A 12,277-nucleotide genomic window follows, 5' to 3' on the forward strand; every position below is an offset into this window, starting at 1 on the left:
AAACACACATGCTATTTCACTTCACACCACATTTTTTTACTGTGCGAAATTGAAAAATGACACCAGCAAAAACAAAACATATCTCAATATATACAATTTGTTTTATTTAATTTTATTTTGTGGCAATGTTCATCATATTCATCAAAATCTGCAAAGCTTCTAACTTTTTGGTAACGTTCACTCTTTGGGAACAGCATTAGACCAGCTAAAGTTAATTTGACTAAAATAAAAAATAAGAAAAAAGTGCCAAAAAGCCAAACTTTAGAAAAGTTAATGTTCTGCAGAACCAGTAATATGGGACATTGTCTCAAGAAGTAGGACAGGTGGACAAGGAATAAAATAAATTTAAATAAATAATGTAGCAGTATATACAGACAAATGGTCGTTGTTGAGAAAATATTGTGTGAAGTTAAACAGTATGTGTTTCATAATTGTCTAAAATTGCTTGTCTTTCCCGAGTTCGTGTACATTCAATATACAATTTTGGGGGATAAGTAGCAAGCAAGTAGCATGGCAACTGTTACAATCAGTTACTCACCAATAGTAGTAATAGTTCCGTAATTAATCGAGGTGGTCGTCTTGAGGTGACACAAAAGTTTTATAAGCAAATCATGTAGTTAAAATTTAATTGACAAATGTTTTTAGAGAGAAGATAAACAAATACTCTAAAAAATAGTCCTATTCTCCTCTTATCAACCCTAAGTGGCTGTGTCGGGGTTTTTTAGGGGGCAGGGAAAATGTTGCGCTGCCACATTTATTTACAAACGCTTTGCTACAATTGGTCACGTGATCATACCGCTGGCTAATCACGTTGTAGAACTGATGTGACGCACGAGATTCAAAGTTGCCTGCAACGTTTCTGCAGACTCTTCTTCTACTGAAGTTTTTGACAAGCTTAAAAGAAAAAAAAAGAAAACTGTCCATGTCGGTGTCCAAGTGAAGCGGGGTTTTTACTATTACAATGGAAAACCAAGTTATTGGACCGGGTCCATACAGGGCGACGAAACTGGTGAGTGTTGTGAACTAAAGCACGTTACGTTGGAATGCTTTAACTTAATGTAAATGGAGAGACTAGGTAGTTTTTCGTGTGTGGCTTAACTATTTAAAAGAACTGCGTTCTTACAAATGTAACCGAGTCGTAAATTGAACTAATAAACAGCTCTCGCGTTATCAGTTAGGTTTATAAGCGTTTACAAGCCTGTTTAGAGTGAGGCTAAATTAAAACTAAGTACACATAGATATGGTGAATTTGCATATTATATGTAGTTACTTATCACAAACACACTCGGCACTCTTTATTTCGTGTAAGAGCTCGATACACAACACAGTTTGCTGTTAATCTCTGTTCGCCTCTGTCAGTGCGCCCCAGGGCAGCTGTGGCTACAATGTAGCAGTGTGTGAATGTGTGTGTGTGAATGGGTGAATGACTGAATGTAGTGTGAAGCGCTTTGGGGTCCTTAGGGACTAGAAAAGCGCTATACAAATGCAGGCCATTTAATGTCATCACTTTTTACGCCCAAAGTCCAGAACAAGTATTTTAAAATATCCACTGTTTTGGGAGCACACAGCACACAGTTTTAACCCCTCGGTTCTTACTTCTGTTCAAACGCCCACCTCAGTGTGCCTCCCCATTAAAAGCAGGGCACTGAAACAGTAGCAGACAAATGAAGTTGAGCTGTCATTAATTTCATGTACACCTGTTATTTCCTTTGACATATCTGAGTCAGAAAAGACCACTAAAGAGCGATGAAAAATCAAAGTTTTCCAGGGTTGCAGAGAAAAACCTTTTTGAGTTTGAACACAGTGGAAGGCTTTTACTAGCCTTGGCCTGTTTACTCAATGACATCCAGGCTGCTGGCTCTTTGGTTTAACTCTTGTAAATCAGATTTCTGCCATGGGGTATTTGGATCATTTTTTTTAATCGGAATTCATTCTCATTTATCCACAGGCCACAAATACACAATGGAATCGCATAGTTTTTGTTTTTTGTTTGTTTATTTTAATTCTTCTGCAAAAAGAATTTCTAGAAACTGTCAGCTAGCTTTCCACCTGCTGCAGAAGCATTCTTCCTTCACCAGTTTCTTTTTCGATGTCTCTCTTTCAAACAGTCTGCAGGCGAGCTTATTGGCTTTTATTTTTTAAGATTTTCTGTCTTTTCCTTTACTTTAAACCTTTTTCATGATTGAGACCAGCCAGGGCAAAGGTTTCTATTTGCAGGGATTCTTCCAGGTATTAAAGACCTTGTGTCGCCTAATTCTCTCTCCCTCCCTCTTTCTTGTTCTCTCTCTGCTTTTATCTAAGCTCAAAGCCTTTTATTTTTCTCCCACACATCTACACAGTGTAACACAATGATGGTAATGCATCCCAAAACACGATGATGAGATAGTGTTTTATTTATTTTTGATAAGTAAATCTTTTTTTTTTTTTTCCCCTAACAGGAGGATAATGGAGTTGTTAGAGTAGTTTCAGAGCAGGGCCTATAAACATGGAAATGGACTGTAGAAAGTTAACCATATCAGTGTCTGTTCTTCATTTGCTATTTAAATACATGCCTGTGTATGGCTGATACTGCCATCTTAAAGTAACTAATGGGCATCATGCATGCAGATTTTCTGCTGTGGCAACATCGTATAAAAGCATAACTAAAAACAGTATTGAAGTGTCCGTGAGCACTTGAACTTGGTGAATGCATAAAATGCTGTTATCACATTAATGTATTCCATGAATGATGTTAGCCTGTGTTTTAGACTAAACTTATTTTTTTCAATTTGTCATCAAAAAGACTTGCTGTTACATTTTTGTTGTTAAATATCAGATAATATCACTCTTCAGCGTTTCTCACCACATTCTGTGTTTTGCTGTTATGCAGTGGAATGAAACTATCAGACTTTTTCGTGGTGGCATGCCACTTAGAAGGCATTGGGCACACTTTCGCTGCTATGACTGCAGCTTCACGGGAACCGAGGCTGTGGATTATCTGCATAATCTTCTGAGGGACAATCACAACTTTGGTCCTGAGGTAACCCGCTACCAGACCCTGCAGCTGCTTAGAAAGTTCCTCAAGGCCCACGTGATTGAAGATGTCAAAGGCCGCCATGGGACAGAGGACTTTGAGGACAATGGCCATTTGTACAGGTGCTCCTCTGTCATCCTGCATAGCTTCTTTGTTTTTGGTTTGTTTCTTTATTTTATATTAGAAGACATCACTGATGCATTTCCACAATACAGTTCATCTCTGTTTAGCAAGTGCATCTCTTTACCTCTTTAACTGAGCCCAGTACTATTGACTGTCTCTCCAGGTTCCCAACACTGTCTCCACTCAAGTCTTTTCCAGCAAGGCCTGTAATAAAAGACTGCAGTGACTTGCCCAGACTCATCCGCTGGGATGACTATGAGGAGCTGCCTCAGCAGGAGAACTTTGTACCCGTGAAGTCTGCTGTCCTGGTGAGAAAGAAATGTTCTAGCCCAAATGTGCTTTCATTAGCTCCTTTTATACATCCTGTTTCTCTCCAGCTTCAAGACACCTCCTGTATGTTACATCAGTGCTATAGATATTTATATATACAGCACTGGTGTAACATACAGAAGGTGTCTTGAAGCTGGCATCACAAACAAACAAAAATGAATGTTAAATAAATATCAGTAAACGGGTACAATAATTATTCCCTGTGTCATTTCTAATTATTGCACGTAACTTACTTTATGAACATCCATGGTTGGATTCAGTTTTCATTAACAGACCTCTGACATGAAGTTAAACTTAAGTTAGGAAGTATAGCTTTTGTTTGATTGTAGCACAGTTCCTTTCACAGTGCTTACTCAATTTAACTTTGAAAGTAACTTTTTCATTTTCCTTTTTAATCAGACTTCAGATTTGTGGAATAAAAGGCACAGCGTTGCTATTGGAGATGTGCATGAATGCAAGCTTATACGCAGAAAGGAGATAACATCAAAACAAGTGGATCACATCTGGAAGTCAATGACAGTGGCACAGTATGTTACTATTGTACATTACCTGTTCATCACTTCCATTGTTTGTGCTGTATGGAGGTTTAATTCTAATCCTGTTTTAGTTTGCAGCGAGTGCTGGGTCTGAAGACACTGGATGGCGTTTTGAACCCAGCGCATGTCAATGGCAAGCACATTGTTCACAATGTGTTCAGTGTCAATAAAGCAGGCATAGTTGTATTGGAGAACAAAGCTGGTATGCTGCATTGGTTCCCAGAACTATTGCTTTTTTTGTTGTTGAAACTTGCTGTATGATTATAATTCACCTATTCTGTTTGCATTTCTAGAGGACATGCCCTACTGGGTGGTAACTGCAATGAAATGCCTTGCTAACTGTAAGTATACATTTTCTGTTGACCTTAAATAATTCTTGTTTAAAAAAAAAAAAAAGAGCAAGAGAGAAAGAACGAAAGGAAAAAGCAGCTTTACCTTGGGACTGGTTCATTGTGTGTGTGACTGCCATAAGTAAGATTGAAGAAGAATCATTCTGTACAATTGATTTCACTTTCATTTTATTTTATATTGTTAATGAGTTTCTGACAGGTGATATTTCTCTCTGGGCTTTTAGTGCCATAAGCACTTGTCATTTTTAGGGGTCTTTTTACAAAGCCTGTGTGTGTATTTAACTTTCCTCCACTGTTCCTTGTGAAAAGCCATAAATCTGTCTTTGTTTTCTTTCTCAGGGCCTAATGGCAATGAAAGCAAACAGCCAGTGTACCCAGGTTTCGAGAGGGATGTTCTAAGAACAGTAGCAGACTACTACCAGAGACTTAAAGAACCCCTGCTGACTTTTCATCTGTATGAAGTATTTGTCAACATTCTCAGTGAGTGCCTCACAACGTGGATTCACTACAGTGTTTTTGCACTGCTGTTTTCTGGTGTTTGTTTTGCTAACCTCTAAGTTTACCCTTCCAGTGCTGGACTTATCTTTTACTATATCACTGCAGGTTTGCTGCCAGTGCAGGAGGCAGCCAGTGAGGCTCTTCAAGTAAGCTGTCTCCTTCTGCCGCCACCCAACCGAAGACGCCTCCAGCTTTTATTGCGTCTCATGGCCCGAGTCTGTCAGAATCCCCAGCTTCCTCCACTTAATGACACGATTGCTACCCGCACACTGGTACATAATCCTACAATTTATTTATTTCACTTTGTACCATTTTGGCAGGTTAACGAAGTCCATTGTTTTAGTAAAAGCTCTTAAATCAGTATTCATATATTATAGGAGGACAAATGAGCCTGTTACATAATGGAAATTTAATAGTCCAGCAGATAATTCTATTTTCATAAAGGTTATAACCATATATGTCAACCATAGATTCGTTGATACATGTACCTCAACTTCCAACTGCTAATATAAATCAAGCAAATGGAGGTATAGTCTTTTTCATGCACGCACTGAGCCCCTAACTGTACTAGTATATCACTGACAGAGGTACATGAAAGAATGAAAATAGCTGACTCCATCAGATCAGGACATTAAATGTTCCTTAATGTGCTAGCTCCCCGCTATAAAGTCTATGTAACTGATTTTGCTAGTTCATGTGTAAAAACACTTTATTTCAACACACTCTTTTATAGATATTTCTATATAATATTGCACAGAGTGCCAGCTCATGTTGTAATAAAACAGATACAACTGTGATAATTCATATAACTGTAAAACTGTTATATGAGCGTGAACATTGTAACAACATTTTAATAACTCACACTGATGCATATTTTTGAGTTACTTGGGTAAGTCTGAGGTATTCATTTTTACGCTGCACACTTTCTTTTCAGAATGCACTTTGTTACAGTTTGCTTACTGGCTTTTGTCCATCGCCTACAGTTGCCTCTACCATTCCTTCTTGTCAAATGATTCTGGTACATTTGGTATATTGCCTAATATAGTTGAAGAAAAAAATCATGCATTTGCAATCAGAATTTTGAAATGATTAAAACATGTTTGGTTGGAATTCTGGAATTGACTATTTGACAGCTTTGATCTTGAAATGTGTAAAAGTAGAAAGAAACCTATATTTTTGTCAGGCTGTGATGAATTATGGTAAGGAGAATACATTCTCCCATAGCTTCCTGTGTGGTACCAGGAAAAGGGATGAAGAGAGTGAAGCTCTTTAGAAACACAGTTTGTGCAGAATCATTGTTACCTGAGAAGAGTAAAGAGTAAATGGACTATAGTGCAATATTGTCAGGGATTTGGACAGTCCTTTATTCTTAATAACGAAAGGGAATAAAAGAAGTTAGAAAGACTCAAAATTGCATATGTGGTAGATATACAACACTTTTTTTGTGATAGGCCTATAAACATGGAAATGGACTGTAGAAAGTCTGGCTGCTTAATAGCTGCTTTTCAGTGAGAGTGGGGGAGTTCTGGGGGATTTCAGGGAGGTTGATGTGGGTGTATTATTTCCACAAGTTCAGTGCTTTTCAGTGCAGTCATTATAATGATTATTTTGTCTTACTTTGCAACAACCCCCAGGCACATTAGACCTCTCACATATAAAGATTTTATAGATTTAAGATTTTATAAAACACTCTTCATAACAACATGCTGCAAGTGAAGCCAGTTAAAAACTTAATTAAAAAGGGTATTATATCGTTTTTATTTTATAACTCCGTATAGTAGTGTATCACTTTATTAAGTCTTCATCTTAGCAAGATAATGAACTCAAAAAATCTGTGTCTTTAACACTGCCTGCATGCAAAATTCACACAACATAACTTTCACAAAGATGTTTATTACTTTGGATTTATGATGGGTGCTTAACATATTTTATAAATCTTCAATATTGCTGTAGCGTAAGCAGCATACTTTCACTGGCAGTGACCCCCTTATCCAACTCTCACTGTGGTGTCTTTCTAGATGGTGCAGATGTTCTCTCAGTGCGTTCTTGGCTCAGCAGACGACATGGACTTGGATGAGTTACTTGCCACCAAATTGGTGACTTTCATGATGGAGCATCACAACACCATCTTCCAGGTGCCTGCCAAGCTGCGTTGCCAAGTTGAAGAGCATCTGTCCCACCTCAAAAGAGCACAGGTTGGTACACATTCAGTCACAATGAAATTGAAATTAAGTTTAGTGTTATATTAACCAGAGCCCAACCGATTTAATTTGAAGATTTAAACAGAAGGGAACAAAGGCAACACAAGAAATGAGTGATTTATTTTTCATCTTGATGGGGTTTACAGCTTATACTAGTGATTAGAATGGCCACAGCTGTTTTTTATCAAGCACTGTGTGAGGGAAATTGAAAAGCAGTTTCAAGCTGATCATTGAACAAAGAGAGGAGCCACTTGTGTGACAGAGACAGACCTTGCGGGACAGTTTTCTGTAAAACTTTGTCCCTGTGCTCTTGATCAGCTTGGTTTGATAATGAGGGGCTTCACTTATAAGTGTGTGCACACAGTTGATTCATATTAGGTGTGTATATGATTAATTTTGGCTTGTACTTTAGTACATGAAGACTATATTGATGGTACATGTTCAACATCAGATGAAGGCCCAAATTCATTATTATCTTTTACTCCATCAATGGGCCTCTGTCCCACACTGTTATAACTATAAACATTTTTTAATGTATTGCTGTGTCTTTGTGTCTTCCATCAGATCAAATATGCAGGGGCTGATACAGATTTCAGTGCATCTCCAGCTTTCTACAAGCAGATCAGCAGGGTGGAGTGCGAGGGGCAGAGGGTGATAGGCACTCAGACCCCGCTGCAGCAGTTGCTAGAAGGCCTGATTGCAGACAAAGAACTCCCCGCTAAAGACAAGAGGAAAAGACTAAAACAGGTATGCCTACAAACCAAGGATGTCATTAGAGCTAGATTCAACTGGATCTGTCTCATTAGATTTTGAGGGGAAAGCCAAGCTGCTCTCAAACAACAAATTACAAGCATTTATGTAAAAGCCATTTGAATTTTAGGAATGCGTCAGAATCAATTCGCTCCAGAGACCGTGAAAGATGTGATTGCACTCTATTCGTTTTCCTGTAGTACTCTTGTTGCCATAGATGCAGTAAGTACTGGAGAGGATGCTAATGTGAAACAACATGGCACTGTCAGGTGCAGGAACAGGTCTGTTGGTACTTCTCTGTGTCTGATCATATTTTGCATCCTGGTCAGATGATCAGGGACAAGTTATATACAACTAAAAGCAGCTGATGTCACAGAGCTGTTAGCAAAAAATAAGGTAACACCTCAACTTTAACTTAAGTTCATAAAGATAGGATATGTATTCAGAACTCGTAGTAGGTTTAATCTTTTGATTTTGACACAATTTTTTAAATGAAATGATTCTATAGCTTTTGTATAGATGTCAATGCCCTATATATAACCTTTACTGAGGCTAACCGTACACTAATAAAGTAAATAAATAAAGGCTTTGTGCCGCTCATCGAGTCAAACATTACCTTTAGTCTATCACATAATAAATAATGTGTGCCTTTGTTTGCAGATCTAAGTCAGAATATATTTATTTGAGTGGTATGGCTGTGGTACTAAATACTAGTATCATGACATTTCACTTGAATTTTAATCAAATTAAGGTCTAGAAGGAATGTGAATTTAAAATCCAAAACAATGTCGGTTTTCTTATAGGGTGTGTATACTGTAAAATAACGATGCATTTCCCATCATTGCAGTTTCAGAAGTCCTACCCTGAAGTCTACCATAGTCGATTTCCCACTGAAGAAAGCAAAGCTGCTGTCATACCCGAGAAAACCCCACGACTCAAACCTAATCTTATGTTCTTCAGCATCAAGAAACCCTTCCAGCCTTTTCAAAGAAGCTGGAGTTTCAGGGCATGATCTGCTACCACTAAAACATTTACACATCTTAACCTCAGAGTTGCAAAATGAGGAGTGAGGCCATAATGGTGTTCTCACCACAATTACAGCGCTCTTCATTAACCACTACAATTTTTACTAAAAAAAAAAAAAAAATTTAGTCCTTGCAGCCGATGGTAAACAAGGATGATGAATTAAAGAGCCTGTTCACTCAAGTTATAGAAGGATTATAAGAGATTTTCCTCTTAATAGGTCATTTTCTAAACGAAAGCAAATGCTTCATGCAGCAAATGCAGGGGGTGAACTTACCACGCTTCTGTTTTAATAAGAAACTTGAACTAAACTATGATCCACTTACACCTAAAGAGTTATTAATCGTGATTTGTTTTTTTTCTTAGATTTCATTAACTGGTACTTTGTATGGTTACAAAGATCCAAAACAGCTGAAAATGCAAGTAGCAACAGTAGTAAAATGCACTACAAAAGTATTAACAGTTTATCAGATGTTAACATTTGGTAAATCTTATAGATGAAATTCAAGTGGTCTTGAAAGATTGGTAGACAATTATATTGTATCAAAATATTCTTGGTGCTCCGAATATTCAGATGTAATTAATGATGCTGACTCAACAATGCACTGCTGCGTTTCGTTTTTTAATAATAATTTCTTAGAATAATCATCATAAATTTGAATTTAGGCAGCTTAATCGTTTTTACTTTGATCAGGTAGACCTTTACTTAATGATGAACATATCAAGAGTTTGCCTAGAAAGGGAACATATCCTCACTGGTCACTTTATTAGGTACGCTTGTTAATGCGGGTATGATTGAGATGGCATTCTCACGGCCAGCTGAGTGCATTTAGGCATCTTTGAATGTGCCATGGGGGACAAGACGGGCTAGTCTTAGTATTTCAGACACTGATCTACTGGGATTTTCCCACACAGCCATCTCGTGAGTTACAATAGAGTGGTTCCAAAAGGAGAACATCTCTAGTCACTCATGTGAACTAAGAACAGGAAACCAAAAATACAATTCACATGGCCTAACCAACTTGAACAATTGAAGACTGGAAACCCTCCGTCTGGTCTGTTGAGTCTGAGTCTGCTGTGCATTTTGACATGAATGTCATGAAAGCGCTGAGTCATCCTGCCTAGCTGGTTTATTGATGTGGGGCATATTTTCTTGGCACACTTTGGGCCTCTTGTTGCTGTATTGAGTATTGTTGCTGACCATGTCAAACCCTTTATGATCCCAGTGTATCCATCTTCTAATGGCTGCTGCTAGGACTATAATGCAACATGGCACATGTCTCAAACTTGTTTGTTAAACATGATAGTGAGTTCACTGTACTGGTGGAAAGGGAGATTGGCATCATAGATATACAGCCAACAAACCTGCAGCACCTGTGTGATGCTATTATGTCAATATGAACCAAAATCGTTTAGGAATGTTTCAAACATCTTGTTCACTCTGCCACCAAAAATTAAGGCAGATCTGGAGGGAAACCTGGTACTAACAAGGTGTACCTAATAAAGTGGTCAGTTAGTGTATGTGGCATTTTTACAGAAATGTGATGCTCTGGTTATAAACTTCATTTGTAACAACATAAATGTTGACACATTTGGGGAAAACTACACAGTCCAGATGAAAATCATAGACTTACAGTATATACACTTGTAGTAGTGTATGTATTTAATTGATACGTCCCTTTCTCTGTAAACCCTCTGTACTGGAGTCCAACACTGTGCTGTAGAGAATTCATTTCATATCTTAGCTTGTTGGTTTTATTCTGTATATAAGAACTGTTTTGTTGATTGGTACATATTTCAGTGCTTCAAATGCCGTTCTTTCACGTTTAAATGCTTATTTGTGTTTTTTGTATGTCTTCTATTCAGTCAGGTTGTTTTGTTTTGTTTTGTTTTGTTTTTTTATCTTAGACTTAAAAAGTGTTTTATTTTTATAGTGATTCTGTCAATGACTGGGTTTTTATAATATCCCTAAACCAATGCTGGAATAACTGTTACACTCAAATTGCTGCTCTGTTGTGGAATTAAATAAATGTTTTTAATTTAATTTTTTTTAAATTTCGTATTAAAAAAAATAATTGGCATACATAACTGTTTCTTTTATTGCTGTTTTTCTGTTGAATGTTTTGGCTTTTTATGAGTTTGTTTCTACAGCATAAATATTTATATATCTCTATATAGATATACAAATCATTAACAGCACTGGTAATTACCAAAATCCTGTTGCATTTTTAATGCTAAAATATAATTATTGTTTTACAAAAACACTTAAAAATATTTAAAAAGCACATTATTTTTGATCACGATTTCATAATCACAGTTATTGCATTCGTGAACAGAAAAAATATGTTTAGTGGCTGAATGTTCAGATGATCTGTTCTTTGAAGCAAAATTATCTCTGGAAGGGTGGCTGTCCAGAAGCCATTCTTCAGGAGGGGAAACACAGAAAAGGCTGAGGTATGCCAAATTACTCAAGAACTGGACTGAAAATCAGTTGTGACAAGTCTACTACAGTGAGTTTCTACAGCCATCTGTAAAACACAGTGGAGGCTTTGTAAAGGAATGAAAAGCAGCCAACATCCAAAGAGAGGTAAATGTCCTTCAAGAAGCCTGGAGAACTATTTCTAAGGACTGCTTGTTTTGCACAGGGACATAAGTATCACTATAACTAAGCCGCAGGTTTGCATCAGAACTAAAAAGTGCATACTTGAAGAACACCACCTGCCAAAAAAGAGATAAAGTGCAAGAGCATAATTAGCAAATGCAGAGCAAAATCATTTGTTATAATTCCACATTTGGGAATGTTTTTATTCTTACCGTTACGTCCCCATTCATAGCATTCTTAAGATAGATCTTCATATTTAAATAGTGAAAGAGTACGGAGTTCTCTGTTTGCTCAGATGCAGGTGTGCCAGGCTATTGGAATTCTTGTGAAGATTTATCTGACATGTGCATTAAGAAACAGCGAAAGAATAAGGAGTGTGATGCGGTCTGCTTGACCTTCAGTTATTGACGCTTCTCCGTCATCTTTTACCTTGCTGTAAGTGCATACGAAAAGCTCTTAGCTGATAGTGATAATAATAGAGATTATATGAAACTACAGAGTGCTTGGATAGCAGTGAGATGTTAAGCAGGGGCTGGTAGTCGTGACAACATAAGAGTTCTCAGAAGTTGACACCTGCCTGATCTCACAAGCAAATAATCCCAGACAGCAAAGTCTTTGCCCTGTACTCAAGGTGAAAGAACACTTTTACCTCGGTTGCCAACTTAACTCATCATTACTGATCATTCACAATAATCAAACCATCAAGTTTATGTTTTGGGGGGTGACAGCAAACATAAAGCCAAGTTGTGTCAGATTCCTACAAACAAATAAAAGGCCAAAATGGATAAAAAGTTTGTGATTTTGCATTAATTACAAGTCGCAAAAACAATTTTATTTTTCCTGTCTTCATT

General features: G+C 37.4%; 1 protein-coding gene across 1 annotated transcript; it reads left to right on the top strand.

The window, feature by feature from the left end:
- The first annotated feature begins 832 nt into the window (after nt 1-832).
- On the top strand, nt 833-8,966 carry depdc1b (DEP domain containing 1B). The gene is made up of 11 exons (XM_005937689.3): nt 833-1,009; nt 2,870-3,135; nt 3,300-3,444; nt 3,866-3,993; nt 4,074-4,204; nt 4,296-4,343; nt 4,692-4,832; nt 4,956-5,122; nt 6,869-7,045; nt 7,616-7,798; nt 8,649-8,966. Exons 1-11 carry the CDS (start codon nt 962-964, stop codon nt 8,811-8,813), a joined length of 1,599 nt encoding a protein of 532 aa, XP_005937751.1. The 5' UTR covers nt 833-961; the 3' UTR covers nt 8,814-8,966.
- The last annotated feature ends 3,311 nt before the right edge of the window (nt 8,967-12,277 follow it).

The sequence above is a fragment of the Haplochromis burtoni genome, unplaced genomic scaffold, assembly GCF_018398535.1.
Source record: "Haplochromis burtoni strain Fernald_Lab_line unplaced genomic scaffold, NCSU_Asbu1 Contig_240, whole genome shotgun sequence".
In the NCBI taxonomy this organism is placed as follows: domain Eukaryota; kingdom Metazoa; phylum Chordata; class Actinopteri; order Cichliformes; family Cichlidae; genus Haplochromis; species Haplochromis burtoni.